Genomic DNA, 21,065 nt, shown 5'->3' on the forward strand with positions numbered 1-21,065 from the left:
GGGGGGGGGGGGGGGGGGCCCTGCCGGGGGGGGCGGGGGCGCGGGCGGTGCCGGCGGGGGGCTCAGGCGCATGCGCAGTGGCGCTCCGGCGCCGCCCGGGGCGGGGCGGGGCGGGGTCCTCCCGCGCGACGTCACGTGGTTGCTGTCAAATACCGAGCGCGCGCGCCCAAGCGCCCCGCGGCGGAGTGCTGTTAACGGTGACAGAGCCGCGCCGGTCTCGCTTGTGATTGGTTAGAAGCCCCGAAGGCTTTTCGCTGTCATTGGCTGGCTGTTGGCTTGGGGCGGGGCCGGCCTCGACAGCGGCGGGTAGGGAGAGGCGGCTGCCGGAGGGGGCGCGGCCCGAGCGGCGGTTGTGGGCGGGGCCCGCGGTCGCCGGCGGTAGCCAATGAGCGCGTCCGGGAGACGAGTTTGAATCGGCAGAGCGAGCAGCGGACGCAGAGCGGAGCGGCCGCCATGAGGAAGAGGTGCGGGGCGGACTGGGCGGCGGGACCAGGGCCGGGGGCCCGGGGCCCCGGGCGGGCGGGGGGCCGGGGGTGCCGGGCAGGGGGTGCGGGGGTGCCGTGCGCCCGCCGCGGGTGCTGACGGGCGGCGGCCCCGGTGCCCTCAGCGAGGTGTTGGCGGCCGAGGCCGTGTCGTGCTTGAACCGAGCCATGGCGGCCCTGCGGGACATCTGGGAGGAGATCGGCATCCCCGAGGAGCTGCGCCTGGAGCGCACCGAGGTCGTCAAGAAGCACATCAAGGTGAGGGGCCCGCTGCCAGGACACCCCCCACAACCCCCCCCATCTCCGGCTGCCAGGATCCCCACCCTCCCGGCTGCCAGGACCCCCTCCTCTGGGCCTGCGGCTGCAGCAAGACCCTCGGGGCCGGGACCAGCCGGGTCTGCGGGAGCACCCGGGGGTACCTGCGTGGGGTGGGGGCACCCGGGGACACCGCTGCAGCCCCCTGCGCTGCCGGCCCCTCGCTCGGGCTGGCCCCAGCCGTGGCTCCCTGTCTGTGGTCCCTCCCTGCGTGGTCCCCCCTCGCCCTCCATCCCGTGCCCTGCCCGGCTGACCACGGCTGTGCCGCAGAGCCTGCTGGACATGATGGTGGCGGAGGAGGAGAACCTGAAGGAGCGCCTGCTGAAGAGCATTGCCATGTGCCGGAAGGAGCTCGACACCCTCTGCAGGGAGCTCCAGCTGGAGCCCTTCGAGGTAAGGCAGGGCCTTCGCTCCTGGGGTGCTCCTGGTGATGGTCTTCTGCTGCCGGGCCTCTGCCCGCCTGTCTCGGGAGCCCAGAGCTCGCCGGTTCCCAGACGGCCTTTGCCGACGCGCGGTGGAGCCGGAGGCGTTGCGGCTCCTCGCAGGCCGGGCGCGGGGCGGTGGCTGTGAGGAGGCTGGGTGTCTCGCAGCATCTCGTTTTGTGCGTTGCTTCTGCATTTGCACCTTCCTGGGGGACGTCTCCCTCGGAGCTGGGGCGCATGTCTCAGGTCTGCGTTTAAGAAGCCTCAGTACGCGAGTCAGGTGTGTGAGAGTTGTGGAGAAGAGAGCCGATTTCTGAACTCCTCTAGGTAGAGGAAAAGAGCACCATTCTGCAGATGGAGAAGAACTTGCGCACCCGCGTGGAAGTGATGCTAAAGCAGAAAAGGGACAGGAAGCAGGAGCTGAAAACCCTGCAAGAACAAGATCGAGACCTGTGTGACATCCTCTGCGCGACCCCATTCTGCATTGACAGCAACGCCGTGCCCAGCCTGGAGGACCTGGACCGCTACAGGCGCCACTTGGCCTCCCTGGCCGCCGAGAAGGTGAGCGGAGAGGGGCGAGGGTCTCGCCGGGGGGCACGCGGGCTGCTCACTGGTCTCCAACACCTCTCGTTGCCTCCAGGAGCAAAGGCTGGAAGAGTTTGTCAGCAGCAAGCGGCAAATCATCCTCCTGATGGAGGAGCTGGACCACACTCCAGACACGAGCTTTGAGCGGGACGTGGTGTGCGAGGACGAGGAAGCCTTCTGCCTGTCCTCGGACAACATCGCCGCCCTCCAGAATCTGCTGCAGCAGGTAGGTCGGCACTGCCAGGCAGCGCTGCTCGCCCGGGCGGCTCTCGGTGGGCCCTGGCAGCAGCTGGCATCGCAACGTGAAGAGCGGCTGCGCAGTTCTCAGCACGCCTGTGTTTGAGCTGCTCTGGGGAGCTTCTGCAAGGGGGCGTTGGAAGATGAGCGCGTGGCTGCGCGAGGTGCGGTGGAGCAGACGGGCTGCCCTGACCCTGACCCTGACCCTGTGCTCTCCCTCCGGTAGCTGGAGGCCCGGCGATCCCTGAACGAAGCTGTGTGCACGGAGCTGCGCTCCAGGATTGCCGCGCTCTGGGAAAGGCTGCAGGTTCCTGCGGAGGAGAGAGAGACTTCTGCGGTGCACACGGCCGGGTCCAGAGCCAAAACCAGGAAAGCGGTAAGGACCCTGCCGTGCCCTTGGAGGGGGGGCTGGGGAGCCCTCGCGGGCGGAGGAGCTGCGAGTTGGTGCTGCCCACCGCCTCACCTTGGCGGCTTGTGCAGAAGACGAATCCTCTTCTCATGCTGCCCTCTCTGAGTCTGTGCTCTGGTCTCGTCGGCAGCTGCAGCTGGAGGTGGACCGTCTGGAGGAGCTGAAGCTGCAGAACATGAAGTCTGTGATTCAGGCCATCCGGGCAGAGCTGGCTGACTACTGGGACAAATGCTTCTACAGCCAGGAGCAGAGGGAAGCCTTCAGCCCCTATTACGATGGTGGGTGCCGGCTCTTCGCGCTCGTTGGCTGCCCTGTGGGAGCTGCTGGCAGGCCGGCTGCCCAGCGCGGCTCCCTCAGCTCGCAGGGGCGCGGGGATCCCGGTTGCCTCCTGAATGTGGTTGTGCCCTCTCCAGAGGACTACACAGAGATCCTGCTGGAGCTCCACGATGCTGAGGTGGAGAAGATGAAGAGCTACTACAAAACGCACAAAGATCTGTTTGAGGCTGTCCAGAAGTGGGAGGAGAACTGGAAGCTGTTCCTGGAGCTGGAGGTATCGTCCGGGCAGGAGCGTGCTGTGCCTGGCTCAGCACTAGGTCACCGAGCAGTGCACACCTCCGCGCCCGCGTGCAGCATGCTGCTGGGGCAGAGCAGGGAGGAGCTGGGGAAGCACAGTGGGTTGGGGAGGGCTGGGGAGCTGTGTCTGGAGCACTGGTGTGGTTTGGGGGGGGGGGGCTGCGCAGCAGGGGTGCCTTCCTCCAGGCTCTGTGTCCTGGGGGGGGTGTTGGGCTGTGAGACCGGGCGGTATGTTTGGTTCTCTCCTGACCTCCCTTCTGCACTAGAGGAAAGCAACTGACCCCAGCCGCTTCGCCAACCGCGGGGGAAATCTGCTGAAAGAAGAGAAGCAGCGAGCAAAGCTGCAGAAGACACTCTCCAAGGTAGGTTCGGCCCTGGAGAAGAAGAAGGAGTCCCGGACAGGCCTTCATGGCCCTGGCCGAGGAGAAGTGCCGTGTCTAGAGCCGACGAGGGGCATCTCTGAGCACGGAGGTGCCCGCCTCCAGGAGGGCGGCCGCTCTACACTGCCCTTGTGTCCTGATCAGCTGCAGGAGGAGCTGGATGGCAGGGTCCAGGCCTGGGAGCAGGAGCATGAGGGGGCTTTCCTGGTGAAGGGGCAGCAGTTCATGGAGTACGTGATGGAGCAGTGGCAGCTCTTCCGCCTGGAGAAAGAGAAGGAGAAGCAGGAGCGGGTGAGTGCAGAGCCAAGCGTGCTGTCTCCTGGCCTGGAGGAGCCTCTGCGCCATCGGACGCCGGCCGTGCCCTGTGCAGGGGGGAACTGCCCCAGCCGCTGCCCAGGGCTCGCTGCCTTCTCGCTGTCTCACGAGGAGCAGCTCGGCGTGTCGTCAGCTTCCGGCAGCGGGACCGGTGTCCATTGCTGTCGGTGTCTGGGGGGGCTGAGCCCTGGCTGTGCGTTGCCTGCCCTACCCTGGCAGCGAGCGGGCTCCGCGCAGCCAGCGCTGCCCTGCTCCTCCGCTCGGGTTTGTGAGCGCAGATCTCTCTTGCAGCACCTGAAGAAAAGCCGCCAGATTGAGACAGAGATGATGTACGGAAGCACTCCCCGGACACCCGTCAAGCGGCGGGTGCTTGGCCCCCACACACCTGGCAAAGTAAGGAAGGTAAAGCTTGCGGGGCAGCGGAGGTGTGCTGGACCCCGGGTGCTTGGCTGGGACCCCGCCGGGAGCTGAGCGCTGTCGCTGGGCTAGAGCCGTGCCTGGGCTTGGGCTGGCCCCACAGAGACGCGGGGAGGGTTCGGGTGCTGCGGCAGCGTCCGGGTGGCGGGGAAGGGGCGTGGGCCCTGGGCAGCTCCGTTCCCCCTGGGTACGGCCCTGCCTCTTGCGCTGCGGTGCTCTGGAGGCAGAAGGCTCCGTGCAGCCGGGACTTCCACTGTGGTTTCCCTGGCGCAGTGCAGCCCCGGCTTCCTCCCCGTCTGACGCGTGCTCTGCTTCTCCCCGCAGCTCAACGGCACTTCCATCTCCAGCGCCACACCCAACAGCACCGTTCGTTCGGCTTTCGGGGGAACCATCTTCCACTCGCCAACATCCCGGCTGCCACCTCCCGGAGGGAAGGTGAGGAGCTTCCCAGGGAGCCCCGGCCAAGCCGGGAGCTGGGACGGCACAGCTCCGGCTGCGGTCACGCTGTGCTTCCCTGCCTCCCTGCCCAGCATCGGGGGTGCAAAAGCCCCGGTCTGTCGGTAGCCTGCTGTGCTGGGCTGCTGCTGCTGCTGCTACCCTGACAGGAAATTTCTGGGACCTGAGGGAGGAGAAGGGTAGTAGCAGCGTTCAGGCAGTCTTCCTCCAGCCCAGATTTCTAGCGTACCTCTGTCCCTCTCTGGGGACCTTCAAAACGTGGGTGCGGTGCTGTGTGTTTCTGGGGTCAGAAATGGGCCCTGGACCCTGGAGGGCTCCTGGAGCTGCAAGCTACGGTACTGCAAAGCAGCAAAGCTTGCACAGCTCCCCCAGCTCTGCTTGATTCTTGTGTCCCATCTTAACTGTCACTTCTTCCCACAGTTTGGCCAGGCTCGGACCCCCAGCCGTGCGGCTGCGAAGCCCCCCCGTCCTGGATACAGGGAGCGGAACAAGGAGAACGTGTCCCAGCTGAACGGAACCACCCTGAGCGGTGGGTGCACCCCCACAGTCCCTGCCCAGCGTAACCACAGCGTTAATTCTGTTGCCAGCACCTATTCTGAATTTGCGGTAATTCACCTCTTCTAAACCCACCTCCCCTCGCTGGGCAGCACAGGGGCTGTGTCCCCCCTCCCGCAGCACCCCCCAGGGCTGCAGCTCTGCACAGCCCTCCCACCGACCCCACGCAGAGCTGCCGGTGCCCGTGGCACCAGGGCTGTTGGCTCTGCAGCAACAACTTCCAGCTGAGGCGTGGTGGCTGCGGCCAAGCGCTGCTCACATCGCACAAAGGCCCCGAGCAGCGCAGTGGGGAACAGACACAACCACCAGAGAACGGCTGGGGGCAGGGGCACCTCCCAGCCCCGTGCAGGGGCAAAGCCATACGTGGCCTGGCCCCTCGGGACGGCCCCGCTGCAGCGGTGCGGCCGCTCTCCCGGGCTGGGTCTGTCCCCGGCTGCTGGAGCAAAGTCTCCCTCCCGCCCTGAGTCACTGGGCTCAGCGTGTCTGTGGGTGGTGACACCCCACACCCCCCCCCAGCCTCTCCAGGGGCTGCAGGCGGTGGCTGGGGCAGCTGGCAGCAGCAGCAGCAGCGTCCTGTTACTGTCCTAACCAGGGCTGTGGGAGAGGGCGGGGGGGGTCTCCCAGCCCCCCAGGTGGGGGAATCCTTTTCCTGCTGCCCGCACAGACTCGTCCGTCGCATGCTCACACGGGACTCTGATTCCTGTCCCCCTGCTGAGCCTGTGAAGGGACCCCGACATCTGTCCCACCTCCTCTGCTGGTCTCCAGTGTGCCGGGTGAGCCCAGGCTGGGGTCTGCCCCGGCTGCTGATGGAGGGGGCTCTGCTGTCCCCGGCTGCCTGGACATCCCTTAGTGGCCTCTGCCCTTCTGTTGGGAGGGGCTGAGCCCAAGCTTTAACACCTTCTGACGCCGGGCAGCCCCGAGCCCCTCTTCCTGGGGGCAGCTGAGCCTGGGGGTAGTGCCCCGTGCCCCTGAGGCTTTCCCGGCAGCGGGGGCCTGGCTGTCCCCGTCCTCCTGCTTCCCTGGCTGAGGGCAGCCCAGTGACCTGGGCTCGGTGCTTCCCGGGACAGCCAGCCTGCCCACTGCCGGAGGGACGTGCTTCTCAGCCTGGGGCTGCTGGGGCAACAGCTGCCCCCGCTTCTGGGCTGCCGACAGCTCCCAGTTCTTTCTTGGCTACTCAGTGCTGATGCTTTCTGCCCTCTCCTGCAGCAGGGCAGAGGTGGGAGCCCAAACAGATCACCAGGAGTGGCCTGCCCTGCCCTCTCTGCTGCCCTGCAGCCGTTCCTGCTTTCCCCTAAAGCCACAGCTCTGTCCCTGCTCCCATCTCTCCCCTCATCCCTGTTTCCCACTTCTTGTTTCCGCAGCGCGAACTTTCAAAGGCTTCCAGATCTGACAGCAGCTCCCGTGTCCTGAACTCCACCACCACCCAGGCCTTCTCCTGAGGCGCTGCCGCCGGGCTCCAGCCGCTCCTCTTCGCTGTGAGTCGCCGCTGTGCTCCGGCCAGCCTGGCTCTGCGGGGCCGGGGGGGTCCTGCCTGCAGGGTGGGCTCTGAAAGGGGCTTTTAAAAACTTGCTTTTATTTAGGGAATTCTTGCAAATGTTTGTGATTAAAGATTTGAGTTCTGGTGGTGTTAGGGTAGCACAGCGGTGGGTGCTGGCTCCTGCTGCAGCCCGGCTGCCTGGGCTGAGCCTCAGTGCTCAGGCGCAGGGGCTGGGCCGGGCTGAGCGTGTTCGGGGACAGACAGGACCTAGGGGAAGAGAGCCCTCCGGTGCCTTTGGCCGCAGGCTGCCGTGCCCGCAGGCTGCCGTGCCCGCCATTGCTGTAGCCGTTGTCCATCATCGCAGCAGGCTTGTTTCAGCAGGGCCTGGCTGCAGGCTCTGAGCACGGGGCTCACCCCTGTTGTGGGCTGGGGTCTGTGCTGAGCCCCCCCCCCTCCTGGCAGCAAGGCTGGGGGCCCAGGACAGAGCAGCAGGGCCCGTTGTGGGAGGCCAGCCCTCCCTCGCCCTGCGCTCCGGCCGAGGACAGTGAGCCCCCTGCTCCGGCAGCATGGCACAGCCCTGGGCACGGCTCGGCCAGCCTCTCTGCACCTTTGTTAACGAAGCTCTGTCTGTGTCTGTCCCCGATCATGACAAATTTGCACCTTGTTAGCACTACAGTCCCCCACTTGCTGTTATTTATTCCCCAGGTTCTGTCCCCTTGTTCTGTAACTCTGTATATACTGTTCATGGGAATAATACGTATGTGTATATAGCCACTGGTGTCTGTGTGTCTGTGGGGGGCCGAGGGTCGGGCAGGGCTTTAAGCCGGGGCTGGGGGAAGCTGGGACCGGCCTTTGTCCGCAACACGAAGCACCACAGCCGTTACAGAAAAGCAGATGTAATAAACGCCTTCGGTCCTTCTCGGGGGTGTCCTCAGCACTCACACGGCACCAGCCCCGCTCCCCTCCGTGCGTTCAGTTCACTGTGGGCTGAACCTGGCCAGATCCTGTCCTGGGGGGCTGCGTGCCCCCTCGCCGAGGGGAGAGGGGCTGGAGCAGAGCTTGCCTGTGTCTTCCTCCCTGCCAGCAGCCATCGTGGTGGGGGCCGGGGGTTTGGACGGCTCCAGCACGCAGACGTAGGTGGTCCAGGGCCCGCACACCACCTCCTCCGCCCGCAGCCCCTCGGCCACCAGGTACTCGACCCGGAGTGGCTGGTCAGAGCTGGTGTTGTCACCATGTCCCAGCTGCCCGTATTTACCTGCGGACAGCACAGCCATGCCATGGCGTAGCCCTGGGGCCTCTGCCCTCGCTCCCCAGGCATTTGGGGGGACAGGGGAGCACCCTGTACCAATGGCTCCCTTACATGAGCAATAGCAGCCAAGGATAAGGAATCACAAAAAAAGCGGGTCCGGGGTGGGGAGGAAGGTTGGTTGCGTCACTTACCCCAGCCCCAGGTGTAGAGCTCGCCACCCCCTGCGAACGGGGCAGCACCATCAGCCAGCGCCCGCCCTGCGGCACGGGGCTGCCGGCCTCTGCCCCCCGGGTCCCAAAGCGGGGTGCTGCCCACCGCCTGCCGGGCACTCACGCGTGACGACGGCTGTGTGCCGGGAGCCGCAGCTGACCTCGCTGACCTCCAGGTCCTGCGGCAGATCCAGCAACGCCGGGAACGCCTGGATGGAAATGAACGCGGCGTCCTCGGCAGCCGGCTGCTCGCGGCGGGGCGTCAGCTCCGCATCCCCTGGGGAGAGCCGACCCTCAGCGCCCGTGAGCGCCCGGACCCTGCCAGGCGCCAGCCGCAGCACCGGGACCCGGCCCCCCCCGCCCGCGCCCAGCAGCACCCTCACCTGTGCCCGTGGCCGTGTCCGGCGCCCGCTCCTCCGCCAGCGCCCTGGCGGGCAGGCCCAGCTGCCCCGACTCGTTCCAGCCCCACACGTAGAGGTCTCCCGCCTCTGCGGGGGGAGCGCGTCAGGGGCGGCTGGCGCAGGGCTCAGCCCCGGCGCCCCGTGCACCCGGCTCCCCGCGAACACGTCCCGCCAGGGCCGTACGCTGCCGCCAGCCGCCCCCCGCCCGGCACGGCCCCTCACCGCTAACGCTGGCCGAATGCCACCCGCCAGCCGCCACGGCCCGCAGCGGCACGCCGGCCAGCGCCTCCACCAGCCGCGGCTCCCGCTCCGACTCCAGGGTCCCGTGGCCGAGCTGCCCATGCCTGCAGGGAGACGCACACGGACAGACAGACAGACAGACAGACACCTCCCGCGCCCCACTGCCCTCCCAGCCCTGACTGAGCCCCTCTGCCCCGCTGCTGCCGCCCACCCAGCCCCAGGACCCCGCGACGGGACCAGCCAGGGGGTGTGGGGGTCCCTGCGGCCGGGCTGGCGGGAGGCTGGGGGGGGCTCGGTGGCCCCGGGGCCCACGGGGTGGGGGGGGTGGGGGGGGCAGCAGGCCGGGCTGCAGCTCAGCAGCATCTGCCCAGCGTGGGACGAGTCTGTGCTGGTGCGCAATCACTGCGCAGCGCTGGAGTGAACGAGACAACGCAATTAACAAATGTGCTGATGAGGCAGCCCACTGACCACCTCCCTGACCGCAGTATCAGCAGCCCAGCGTCGGCAATCAGCTTGGCCCTGAGCCCCAAGGTGAAAGTGTGTGTGTGTGTGTGGGTGGGGGGGGGGTCCCACAGGGGGACAAGTTTGTGCTCACCGGGGGCACCAGCTGCCACGACGGGCATTTCGCAGGGGGGGCACACGAAGGGGGCTGAGCCCAAGTGGGTGTGTGGGGCAGGACCCGGACCCACACGCTGAGCTGTGCCTGGGCGGGGGCTGCCAGCAGCACCCACCGCCCCGGGGCGGGGGCCAGGACGGGGCAGGGAATCAAACCAAATTTCACATCATTAGGAGCTTGGCGGAGAGCCGGAGCGCTGCTGCTGCGGGGCCCGACAACATTTTGTCCGTCATGGGGAAGGGGCAAATCCCAAGCACCAAAACCGAGTTCCAGCAGCGCTGGGCTCGCTGCGCTGCTGGAGCGAACGCAGCGCTGGCTTCTCGGGGATCACCCGGCCACTTCTTAACCTGCTGCGGAATGAGAGGGCGTGGGACTGGGCCGCACAGCACACGGGAGCCCTCACGGTCCTAAGGGATGAACTTCACCCAAGGACTCATCCCCCTGCACCCACGAGAGCCTCTGCGAGTGGAACGGGGATCTGCGGCTCAGGCCTCGAACCGCAGCGGGTTCCAAAAGGGCCTGGGCCAGACCTTTGTTCCTCCACCTCACTGCAGGAAACCGAGCTGCAATACTCTGCTTAGGAGAAGGGAGTCCTCTCCCTTACCAGGGCAATCGAGGAGGAAAAACTGTGTGCCCCCCAGGTCACAGCGCAAGGCCCTTGTCCCCGTGTGACTCCAACTCTCAGTGGGTCCCCCCCAGCCGAGGGTGCAGCCCCAAAGCCCTCTGTCTGCAAGGGGCACGCACACACAGAGGGACTCAGTCGGCTCCCACCGCTAGCAGAGGGCCCAAACGCCCAAACCGCAGCAGCCCCTGAGCCAGACCCAGCCCCGCAAGCCCCATCCCAGTCAGGCGGCACCTGCAGCCACCGCGGACGCGGCAGCCGGAGATTCACACCGGGAGGACCTCGGTGGGGAGGACTGGGCAAGGGAACTGGGCACCTCCGGCAGAGAGACCCCCACCTCGGGGCTGCCAGACGGCAACTCAATGCAGGCAGACAAAATGCCACCTCTGCGGTCGTACCCTCCCGCTCGGGGAGCTTCGGCGCAGGGTTGCCTGTGCCGTAACACCAGCTGCCCCCGGCCGCTGCCCTAATGCGAAACGCCGGCCCCTTGCTCCCGCAGCGCCCGTGCCGAGCACCCCGTGTGCCCGCGGCTCCCAGCCCGGGACGGGCACGCTCTGACGGCCGCCCGCGTTCCCGCCTACACCCACCCGCTCTGAACGGCCGGCTCCTTCGTCCTGCCCCCCTCACCGAGAGGGACCCAGACCCCAGAGGTGCTGGGATCGCAGCCCCAAGAGATGCAACCCCTAAAGCAAGGAACGCAGCAGAGAGCAAAAACGCAACTGGGGGAGGGAGCCGCGACTGGGGCTGGGGACTGCGTCTGCCAGCAGCCGAGGGGCCACCGCCGCCCGAGCTTTGCGAGGCTTGGTTCTACCCAGCCCCGCATCCGACAGCTCGGAACTCCGACACGAGTGACCGCAGCACACCCGCACACCGCCCACCCGAAGCCGAGCTGCGCTGGACCTACCGCTGCGAAAGGACAGGGCGTGTGCGGGATGCTGAACGCTCACAGGCGACCGCTGCATCCCCACCCCACGGGGACCCACGCTGCCCCAGGACCCTGGTGCTCAGGCAGACAGACCCAGGGTCCTTGGTGGCTGCCCAGAGGGGGCTGCAAGCTGGAGGCCCCTTGGGAGCCACAGCCCCAGCACCCAGGGAGGAGATGGGGCTGCCCCAGGGCCCAGGAGCAGCCGTGGGCCGGGCTGCCGGCGCCGGGGGGCCGAGCTGGCACCCGGTGGAACGCGGCATGGGCAGAGGCGCGATGCCACCAGCACCGGGGTGAACACCGAGCGGGAGGGCAGCAGGAGCACCCTCCAGGAGTGCACAGCGGGCACCAGCAGTGACGAGCGGGGCTGGGACAGCTCAGCAGTGGTGTGAGAAACGCCACTGGGGTCCGGGCAGCTGAACTGGGACCAGCAGGGAACAGCACTGGGGACAGGGTGCCGGCCCCCCGCCACACCGCCGGCCTGAAGACGTGGCGAGAGCCGAGCTGGGCGGGTGGACTCGCACCCCAACGCCCAGGGCCGAGGGAGGGTGAGGAGGGGTGGGCTTGCGCCCCACTACCTCTGTCCCTGCACCCCCAGCCCCTCTCCGTGCCCCGCAGCCCCCCCAGCCCAGCCCAGTGCGGGGGACAGACTGGCCCCCAGACCAGGCAGCGCCGGAGCCTGCAGCCGCGCGTACCCAGGCCGACTCCGCGGTGACCAACTGCGGCCCCACCAGCACCCGCAGCAGCAGGAAGGGTAACGGGGCCACGAGGCAACGAGCGCCACGTTCGTCAGTCGGTTCGTTTACCGGTTGTGATCGATCGCTTTATTAATTCCGCTGCGCTGACGGAGCAGCCAGCGCCGCAGCGGCTGGAGCCAGCGTGCCTGGAGCCTGCAAGCTGCCGGGGCCAGGGGGCTAGGACCCGGCGGCGACCCCCCCACACCCGCGCCACGTCCCCCCATCCCGCCCAGCGCCCCTCCCGCAGCCCCCACCGTGCCCCCCGACCCCCCCTCCCCCGACCCGCAGCCCCACACACCCCCCCGCAGCCCCGCAGCCTCCCGCCCCTCACCTGCCGCCGCCCCACGCGTAGGCCTCCCCCGCGGCGCCCAGCGCCAGGGCGTGCTCGTGGCCCAGCGCCAGCTGCCGGGCCCGCACCGCACCGGGCAGCGCAGCGAAGAACGGCGGCCGCGGGCGGGCGAAGCCCCCGGGCAGCAGCGGCAGCGGCGAGGGGTGGCGGGGCCCCGGCGGCAGCGCCCGGCTCCAGGCGGGCGGGCCCCGCAGCGCGCCCCGCAGCGCGGCCTCCCGCGGCCAGGCCCGCACCGCCGCCGGGCCCCGCAGCACCAGGTGCGTCTCGGAGGGCAGCGCCTCGGCCCAGCCCCGCAGCCGCCGCCGCCGCCCCGCGCTCCGCAGCTCCAGCCCCGCGCCTGCCGCACCGGCCGTCAGACGCGGGGCGGGGAGGGGGGCACCGGGGGAGGACGCCGGGGGGGGAGGGAAGGCACGGACGGGACAGCCCGGCGGAGGGGGGGAGCCCCGGAGGACCGGCACCGCGGGGACGCGGGGAGCACCCCGGGGGGCTGGGGGGAACGGGACGGGGAGCGACACCGCGCGGAGGGGGACCGGGACGGGAGGGGGAGCGCCCGGCGGGCTGGAGGGGGAGGGGGGTGTCAATCCCGGGGGTCTGGAGTCGGGGGCCGGGGTGGGACCGGGGGGGTGGGTTGGGGGGGGACCCGCCCTCCCGGGGGAGCGGAAGGGGGAACCGGGGGGCGGCCCGGGGACCGCGGGAGGAACCGGGACGCCGAGCACCGGCCCCGGGGGCGCTCACCGGTCTCCACGACCACGTAGCTCCAGGCGGGCCACACGCGGCGGATCCCCCCGGGGCCCGGCTCCAGCCGCCGCGGGCCTGATCCCGGCCCCGGGCCCGGCTCTCCCGCCGCCTCCTCCGCGCTGAACCCGAAGACGAGCCAGGCGCGGCGCGAGGCCGCCATGGCGGGGCGGGGCCGGAGGGGCGGGGCCGAGGTGGGCAGGGCCGAAGAGGGGCGGGGCCGAGGTGGGCAGAGGGGCGGGGCCGTGTCCGCCAGCAGCGTTAGCGCGGTGTCCGGGTGCGGGCGGGCCCGCTGCCGTACCGGGCCGCACCGGCCCGCACCGGGCGCAGGGCCCCGGGCCGGGCCGCCCGGCGGAGGCAGGCGGTGGCAGCAGCGTGTGCGTGCGTGCAGCCCCGGCGCGGCCCCCCCTCACTCCCGGCCCGGTGCGGGCTGGATGAGGCCATAGGCCACGGCCCGGGCCAGGCTGGCCTCGGCCGCCTGGGCCACGCGCGGCTTGTCCCGGTCCTTGGCCAGCACCGAGAGGATCTCCAGCGTCTCGCTGGCCACCAGCTGCTCGGCCAGCTCCCGCCCGGCCGCCACCATGTTCATCACCACGACGGCCCCGCGGTGCTGCAGCTCGGCGCTGGGGCTGAGCAGCAGGGCCTGCAGGATCTCCAGCCAGTGCACCGTCTGCGGGGGAGGGGGGCCGCGCTCAGCGCCGACCCCCACTGCCCCCCGACACCCCCGGCCCCGGCGTGGAGGCAGGCTGGGGTCAGGACAGGTCGTCCTGGCTCCCGGGGCCAGCACCGGGACACGGCCACAGCACCCCAGGGGAGGGAACACGGGACACCAAGTGCCCTCGCCCCGCCGCGGGGCACTCACCACCTGCGGGATCCGCTTGCAGATGGGGGGGTGCAGGGCGGTCAGCATGGCCAGGGTCCCGGAGGCTGCCCGCCGCAGCTTCTCGTCCTCCTCCCCGCTGTACAGGACCATCAGCTTCAGCCGGTCGCTGCCCTCGGCCAGGAACAGCTCCTGCACCTGCGGAGGAGGAGGAGGAGGAGGAGGAGGGGGGCGGGTGGGATGTGGGGGGTCAGGAGCCCAGCGCAGACGCCCAGCCTGCCCGGCCCAGCCCTCACCTCCTTGCTCATGGCCATGTTGCACATGCACTCGGTCGCAGCCAGCCGGATGAGCTCGTGCTCCTCAAACATGTACCCCTCGATCATGGGCACAGCCTTCTCCTTCAGGATCTTCTGCCTGCGGCGGGCTGTGCGTGAGCTGGACAGGGACAGGACCCCCTCTCCCCCCTCCCGGTCCGGCTCCACGCCGGCCCCACCTCCCCTACCGCAGCCTCTCGCTGATGCCAGCCAGGTTGGTTAACGCCATCAGACCCTCGAAGTTCTCCAGGCCGGTGCGCTGAAGGTGCAGAAGGCTGACCAGGGGCCGGACCACCTCATAGATCTGTGGAGACAGCAGCGCAGGGCTCGAAGCCTGAGCGCGGCAGGGACTCTGCGCCTGTGGAGCCCCGTGCCCAGCCCGCAGGCAGACTGCTCCCGCGGTCAGGCCTAGGCCATCAGGTAAGACAGCAGGGTCTTACCCCACCCTGCTCCCCAGCAAAGCGCAAACTCACGCTGGGTTTCTGCGCACAGATCCTGCCTCGGATCACCAGTCCTGTGGCCTTCAGCCCCAGGGCTGCTGAGCCCCTTCCCAGCGGGCGAGGAGGAGCAGGAGCCCACCCTATCCCAGATCCCGCACGCAGGGACCGGCGCAGCTCCTCCCAGGGCAGACCCTCCTCGCGCTGCTCAGCCCAAAGCCTCCCCAGAGCAGACACATGCCCGGCTGCAGCAACCCAGGTGCACATGGGGCGCTCTGTCCCTGCTGCTGCTCCCACGGGAGCCCCCGTGCAGCCCCGAGTGCCCACGCAGGCCCCTGCTCGGCAGACCCGTCCCCCAGCCCACAGCAGCGACACTCGCCCGCTCTCCGGGGAACGCCATCTCCGGGTTGGAGGTGATGGTGATCTTTGCCAGGGCCTGAGCTGCCTTGGTCTGCCCCACCTCAGTGCCCTCCAGGGACAGTGGGATGAGAGCCTGCAGACGGAGACACAGCGGCCAGGTCGCAGCAGCCCCAGGTCTCGTGTGCGAGGGAGCCAGCCCTGCCAACCCGCAGCCACCCCCACCGGAGCCCCGGCCCTCCCCAGAGCCCCTCCACACGGCGCAGGCCAGCAGCGCAGCGAGGCCTGTCCCCTCACCTTGCCTCCTCCCTGTGCAACCACACCGCCCCGGTCCTCCGCCTCCTCCACCAGCGCCAGGAACACCCTGGGGACAAAGCGGGAGCAGCTGGGGTCGGGGACCTGCCACAGCGGGTCCCAACGGCACCCAGACACCTGCAGCGGGCTCAGGCTGTATCAGACTCCCAGACACCCCCTTTCTGCTCCTAGGAGCTTGCATTCACCACAGTTTACCGGCAGGACACTGGCAGGACGCCGGCAGCCTCAGAACCCAGCTCCCCGTACCTGGAGATCAGCTCCCGGCAGGAGTTGGTGAGCGCCGGGTTCTCGCTCTTCACCATGCACGCCAGAGCCGACACCACACCAGCCGTCAGCAGCTTCCGCACCCGCCGCTTCACGAAGTCCGGCTTGTCCTGTCGCAGAGCCAGGGTCACTGCTGGGCTCAGAGCTGGCACCCAGCCGGCCGCTTGCCGCCATCCGCCGTGAGGTCTCCAACCTCACCCCTGAAGTCCCCAAGGACACCCCTGTCCCCAGCAGGACCCCAGGCTCTGTCCCACCCACGCGCTCTCCTCCAGGGTCAAGGCTCCCGACAGCGGCCGTGCCCTGCTCACCTTGGGGTGCTGCTCCGGAATGTGCTGCTTGGCGTACCTGGCCAGCTCCAGCATCTGGGGGTCTGGCTCCTCGTGGTCATAGCTGTTGGTGCAGTTCACTAGTGTGGAGGCGACAGCGTAGAGCACGCTCCTGTCCTCCGACTGCGGCGATAACGGGGCACCCATCACACCCGCGATGGAGAGGACAGGCCAGGGCTCGAGCCCACCCAGCACCACCGGGCCCTTCCACACACCCCAGCCCCGCAGCGCGAGCCCCGCAGCCCCCTCCGGCACGGCTCCCCTGTGCCAGGACGCCCAGCACCCAGGCCCCCCGCCGCAGCGCTCGGCACGCACCTTGGCCAGGTGGAACATAGCCTGCATGGCTGCCTTGTCCTCCACAAACTCCTCCTTGACGTCCGCATCGAAGGTGAGGTAGGCCAGGCCCTCCACTGCCCAGCGCCGCGTGCCCGCGTCGATCGCCTCGTTGCAGAGCCACCTGGGAGTGGGTGCCCATGAGCCCCCGCGGCGGGCACGCTGCCCACCCCCCCCCGCCCCGCGCCCCCCAAGCACTCACTTGCGGCACTGCTTGGCCAGCTTCATCGTGGAGCCCTCGGCAAACTGCTTCATGCTGAAGTCGGTGCCGCCGGCAGACCCCAGCTTGCAGAGCCCCTGCAGCCAGGAGCAGAGCGTCGGTGCAGGAACAGCCATGGTCACCCTGACGTGCCTCTGAGAGCCCCCCAGCAGGGAGCGGACACCGCTGCGGACCCCCAGGCCCCGCAGCCAAGGGCTGGGCACAGCCGCTCTCCCGTCCCGCCATGCTCACCACCAGCGCCCGGATGCGGATGCTGTCCCTCTCGCTGTGCTTGTAGATCTCCTTCAGCAGGCTGACGCCGTTGGTGGTGATGAAGGACGCGCGCTTGGCCTTGTCGGCAGCGTGGATCAGCGCCTCCACCGCTACCAGCTGGTGGGCCTCGCAGACGGAGGCGCAGAGGGACAGCACGCCGTCCATGATCCCCTCCAGCTCCAGCACCCTGTTCCCGGCATCCGCGGGGCCCTGCAGCAGGCACGACACTGCCTGGATGGCCCGCAGCTTCCCCGCCAGCTCGTGGCCCTCGAACCAGCTCCTGCAGGGGAAGACCGTTGGGAAGAGTAAGGCTGGTCCCAGCCACCACCTTCAGCCCCACACGCTGAGCCCCAGCCCCGCAGGTCTCTGGTGGGTCGGCAATCTGCTCTTATCACAAAGAGCAAACAGGTCTGGGGATTGGGGTGCTGCCACTTCCCCAGAAGGCTGCTGGCTGTATGAAACTGAACCCCCCCTCCACACCCAGGGACACCCAGGCTGACCTCACGTAGTCCTCACACAAGCGGTGGAAGTTCTCCCTCTCAGCATCGCATTTCAGGTCATCGTAAAGTTTGCTCAGCAGAACCGAGGCGCTCATCCGACTGTTCTCCGTCACGGGCAGGCTGCCCGGGGCGCCGCACACTGTACTTCCCACCTCCAGGATCTTCTTCAGGCCTGGAAGGACGCAGAGGTCAGACATCCGGCGAGGGGCAAAGCGGGGTGCGCAGGCAGCGCCGAGGGGCTCAGCACCCCGAGGCAGAGGGGCGTGATGCCCCAGCACGACGTCGCAGGCTGCTCTGCTCACCCTGGTCGATCACCCAGAGGCTCATGCTGTTGTTGGTCTCCTTCGGCGACTTCCTGGGCACCACCTTGATGAGCAGGTTGAGGGCATTGTCACGGCCGTGCGCAGAGGCCCCTTCCAGTGCCAGCAGCTCCAGAAGGTGATTGATCAGCAGTTTCAGGTCCTTAGAGGAATCTTCCGGAAGAGATGGTGCCCAGCAGTCAGCGCCCCCGGCACAGGCCTCACCCCCACTGCAGTAAGGCTGGCAGGAGATGCTGCCATAACCAGGGGCTCCTGCCTCCCAGCTCTGCCTCATGCCATCTCTGGGCCGGAGCCACAGCTCTGCGGCAGGGAGCGGTGACACGGCGGGCACTGGGAGAAGAACCCGCTGCAGCCCAGCACCTCCCCGGTGCTCTCCCCACCCCACGCCAGACAGCCGGGGCAGCAGGCACTCACCCAGCACCACCGCATCCTCCTTGCCACGGAAATCCTTCTGCAGCCCCTCCTTCAGGGAATCGAACATCACGTGCAGAAGGTTGCAGGCAGCCAGGGAAACCTGCTCGTGCTCCACACCCAGCACCGCTGAAACACGAGGGGCCCCCAGCTCCGCCAGAATGGCCGTGGTCTGTGGGCACAAGCACAGCCGTCCACTGGAGACTTCGGGGAAGCCTCGGCGCTTCCCAGCACCTTATCATGACGGTTCCCTGTTGCAACAAGGCTCTCACAACCTCAGGCCTGGCAAGCAACAGCTCAGAGCTCTTCTGCCCAGCAGGGCTGCAGCCAGCTGCAAGCAGAGGCCAGCAGTGCTCCCCTGCCTGACACACTCCACAGCCCCCCGACACCGACCTCTCCCGGGCCAGGCCCTGCCACGTGGCAGCGCTGGGCTGCGGAGGGACCTACCCGGGAGCGGTGCCCGGAGCAGAGCCCCACCAGCGTGCGCAGGGCTGCCAGCATCAGGTCAGCCTTGGCCGTGTCCAGCAGCTGCGTCAGCAGCTGCACACCATCGCTTTGGAAGATTTTCTCGGCTCCAGCCTCCTCTCGCGCCAGCACAATCAGGTTCTGCGCAGCCTGGGAAAGAAGAGTCGCGTCTGGGTCACCCGCCCAGCAGAACACAGCCCGCTGTGCACAGGAACCTCCCCAGCAGGAGCCAGCTGGTTGGCCAGGGCAGCTGCAGCCGCCTGCCTCCCGCCCCCCATCCCCGGGGAGCACCTTCTGCTGGCGGGAGGCCCGGCCTCTCCCGGGCAGCACCGATCAGCCCGCAGCGCTGACCCGGGACTGCCGTTCCTCCCCTCCTCGCCTTCCAGCCAAGCAGCGTTGCCCTCCACTCCCCAGAGCTCCTCCACTCCCCAGAGCTCAGACCTTTTGCTTCTTGTCCGCATCCTTTTCCTCAGGATCCAGCAAGATCTTGAACATCTGCTCCACTTTCGAGTCCGTGCAGGACATGGTCTTCATCTGAGACAGACGAGAAGGGGTTGCTCAGCCCTCACCACCTCCCCCAGCCCACCACCCCCGCGGGGGCCCACCGCGGCCCCCGCCCCCGGCGCTGCCCCCCCGCTCACCTTCTCGTGCATGCTGCTCCCCAGGGCGCGCAGGGCCTCCTGGAAGGCCTTGTTCTTGGGCTCCAGGCTCACACACCGCTGCAGGTCGCTGACAGCCTGGTCCAGGCGGCCCAGCTTCTGCAGCGCCTGGCTCCGGCGGAACAGCGCCTTCATGTCCCGGCCATCGGCTTCAATGGCTGCGGGTGAGCGGGGGATCTATCGCAAAGGCCCCGCACGGCTCCGGTCTGCCCAGACAAGCAGCGCAGAGGCCGCTCCCCCGCCAGCCGCCACTGACAGTACCTTTAGACGCATCAGCCTCTGCCTTGGCGTAATCCTCCTGCGGGGAGAGTGAGTCAGCGAGAGGGAAACGCCTGACGCGCTGCCCGAGCAGGCCTCGCTCCGCGCACCCAGCCCGGGGGCAGCGGGCAGGCCCGGGGGAGCAGGGGAGCGGCGGCGGCAGCGCCCTGCCCAGCAGGGTCCCGCGGGCCGTGCCCGCCCCGCTCTCACCAGCTTCAGGTAGCAGGCGGCCCGGTTGCGGTGCAGCACGGCGCGCTCCGGCCCGGCGTCGCAGAGGCTCAGCGCCTGCGTGTAGGCGGCGAGGGCCGCGGTGTGGTCCCCCGCCTGGAAGAGCGCGTTGCCCCGCTCCCGCAGCTGCCCCGCCGTCACCTGCGACAGACACGGCTGGGACAGCGCGCCGGGGCTGCCGGGCACGGCCCCGAGCCCCCGCGGGCGGCTGCCGGGGTGGGCCCGGGACAGGCCACTGCGACAGGGCCCCGCCAACCCCGGAACGGGCCCCCGGCCCCGCTCACCACCTCCTCCACCGCATCGCATCGCCCCCGGCCCCCACAGCCCCCGCAGCCCCCGGTCCCGCTCACCGCCTCCTCCGTCCCCCCGTCCCCGGCAGCCCCCGGCCCCCCTCACCGCCGCCCCCGGCCCCAGCAGCCCCCGGCCCCGCTCACCGCCTCCTCCGTCCCCCCGTCTCCGGCAGCCCCCGGCCCCCCTCACCGCCGCCCCCGGCCCCCGCAGCCCCCGGCCCCGCTCACCGCCTCCTCCATCCCCCCAGCCCCGCAGCCCCCGGCCCCGCTCACCGCCTCCTCCATCGTCGCCCCCGGGACGTCACCGCCGATCGCCGAGGGATCCCAGCCACCGCCACCCGTGTCACGTGACAGAGGCGGTGGCGGAAGGGGCGGGGCGGGAAAGAGCCTCCAGCGCCGCCCCGCGGCCCGGCGGTGCCGGCACTGGCCACGTGCCACCCCGTGCGCGTGTCCCCGCGTGCCCCCCCCGCCGCCCCCCCCGCCCTGGAAGCCCCGCCCCCCGCCCCGCCCCCTCAGCAGGCCCGGCCCGGCGGCGGCGCCCCCCCGGGCGCGCGGGAGCCACGTGTCGGCCGGGAGCGGGTGTGGCGCCCCCCCGTGGCGCCGCGGCGGCAGCGGCGGGCGCAGCAGAAGTGTCCGAGGTCGGCGGCCATGAGCAGCAGCACCAGCAGCCCGTAGAGCCCCGCCGCAGGCACGGCCGGCCGGCTCCTGCGGGGACGGTGCCTCAGCGTGGGCCCACCGGCACCGGGGCCTGTGTGGGGCCCCGTGTCCACCGCCCCCAGCCCACTCACCGGAGGAGGCCCGGGCCGGCCAGGCCAGAGAGGTTCCTGCCGGCGAGGGCCTGCAGCGCCAGCCGGGAGCAGCAGGACTTGAGGGCGCGCGGGCCGGAGCGGCAGCAGTAGCGGTGGCCGGCCGGGTCGCTCAGCCGCGGGCAGTAGAAGCCGGGGTGGTAGCGGCCGTCAGGGCCGGTGTAGCCCTCGCAGAGGTGCAGGTTCCGCACCGAGACTGCGGCAGGGAGCGGGCACTTGGCAGGCGTTGGGCGCAGACCCCGCTGCACGCTGCCATCAAGCCCGCAAAGGGGGGCTTCGCCCCGGCGCCAAGGCGAGCCGGCGTGGTGCCGGCTGCGCAGTGCCACTGAGCCCGCAAAGGGGGGCTTCGCCCCGGCGCCAAGGCGAGCCGGCATGGTGCCGGCGTGGTGCTGGCGGGACCGGCTGCCAGCTCCGGCGCGGTGGCCCTCGCAGGGACGCTGCGGGGCGGAGCCTTCCCAAGCCCCAGCCCCATGGAGCCTTGCTGCCACCGCACAGGGGCCCTCGGGGTGGGCTCGGGTGACGGCGGGGCCCCAGCCCAAGGGGCAGCACCAGCTGAGCACCCACAGCCCCCCTGGCGCCGCCTGCCCTGGCCCCATGTGTGCCGTGACCCCCAGCACTCCCCGTCACCCGGGCAAGGGCAAACACAGGCGAGGAGCACGATGGCAGGAGAGGGGAGGGGACAGCCCCGGGGCCAGCAGGTCAGCCCTGATCTCCCCATGCTGAACGCCCTCCCCGTTCCCCACCTCCCCACAGCGACAGCACTTCTCACCCCACAAACATGCCGCAG

The 21,065-nt window shown here is 69.7% G+C and overlaps 3 protein-coding genes across 6 annotated transcripts; 1 reads left to right on the forward strand and 2 right to left on the reverse strand.

Annotated features, from left to right (window-relative positions):
* The first annotated feature begins 215 nt into the window (after window positions 1-215).
* Window positions 216-6,595, forward strand: PRC1 (protein regulator of cytokinesis 1). 3 transcript variants are annotated; one of them, XM_075431322.1, is made up of 14 exons: window positions 216-464; window positions 608-740; window positions 1,068-1,190; window positions 1,547-1,780; window positions 1,860-2,030; window positions 2,268-2,417; window positions 2,581-2,728; window positions 2,864-3,000; window positions 3,290-3,385; window positions 3,548-3,694; window positions 4,010-4,120; window positions 4,460-4,570; window positions 5,012-5,197; window positions 6,508-6,595. In XM_075431322.1, the coding sequence occupies exons 1-14, from the start codon at window positions 454-456 to the stop codon at window positions 6,583-6,585; spliced, it is 1,836 nt and encodes a 611-aa protein (XP_075287437.1). In that variant the 5' UTR covers window positions 216-453; the 3' UTR covers window positions 6,586-6,595. The 3 variants fall into 3 exon arrangements, with proteins under 3 accessions (XP_075287437.1, XP_075287436.1, XP_075287435.1); XM_075431321.1 differs by having other exon boundaries at window positions 374-464; window positions 5,012-5,120; XM_075431320.1 differs by having other exon boundaries at window positions 374-464; window positions 4,010-4,111.
* A 788-nt stretch (window positions 6,596-7,383) lies between these two features.
* On the reverse strand, window positions 7,384-12,939 carry RCCD1 (RCC1 domain containing 1). The gene is made up of 7 exons (XM_075431323.1): window positions 12,704-12,939; window positions 11,951-12,305; window positions 8,705-8,826; window positions 8,465-8,569; window positions 8,206-8,358; window positions 8,064-8,093; window positions 7,384-7,878 (listed from the first exon to the last, which is right to left on the reverse strand). The coding sequence occupies exons 1-7, from the start codon at window positions 12,864-12,866 to the stop codon at window positions 7,601-7,603; spliced, it is 1,206 nt and encodes a 401-aa protein (XP_075287438.1). The 5' UTR covers window positions 12,867-12,939; the 3' UTR covers window positions 7,384-7,600.
* Window positions 12,940-13,041: 102 nt separating this feature from the next.
* Window positions 13,042-19,825, reverse strand: UNC45A (unc-45 myosin chaperone A). Of its 2 annotated transcripts, none has more exons than XM_075431317.1 (20): window positions 19,746-19,825; window positions 19,165-19,323; window positions 18,958-18,994; window positions 18,679-18,854; window positions 18,479-18,571; window positions 18,020-18,187; window positions 17,576-17,744; window positions 17,144-17,314; window positions 16,842-17,013; window positions 16,321-16,621; window positions 16,072-16,166; window positions 15,852-15,993; window positions 15,519-15,659; window positions 15,193-15,320; window positions 14,929-14,995; window positions 14,654-14,767; window positions 14,026-14,141; window positions 13,820-13,937; window positions 13,566-13,721; window positions 13,042-13,373 (listed from the first exon to the last, which is right to left on the reverse strand). In XM_075431317.1, exons 1-20 carry the CDS (start codon window positions 19,755-19,757, stop codon window positions 13,113-13,115), a joined length of 2,796 nt encoding a protein of 931 aa, XP_075287432.1. In that variant the 5' UTR covers window positions 19,758-19,825; the 3' UTR covers window positions 13,042-13,112. The 2 variants fall into 2 exon arrangements, with proteins under 2 accessions (XP_075287432.1, XP_075287434.1); XM_075431319.1 differs by lacking the exon at window positions 19,746-19,825 and adding an exon at window positions 19,701-19,708.
* Between the last annotated feature and the right edge of the window lie 1,240 nt (window positions 19,826-21,065).

This window comes from Opisthocomus hoazin, chromosome 10 (genome assembly GCF_030867145.1).
Source record: "Opisthocomus hoazin isolate bOpiHoa1 chromosome 10, bOpiHoa1.hap1, whole genome shotgun sequence".
Classification (NCBI taxonomy): domain Eukaryota; kingdom Metazoa; phylum Chordata; class Aves; order Opisthocomiformes; family Opisthocomidae; genus Opisthocomus; species Opisthocomus hoazin.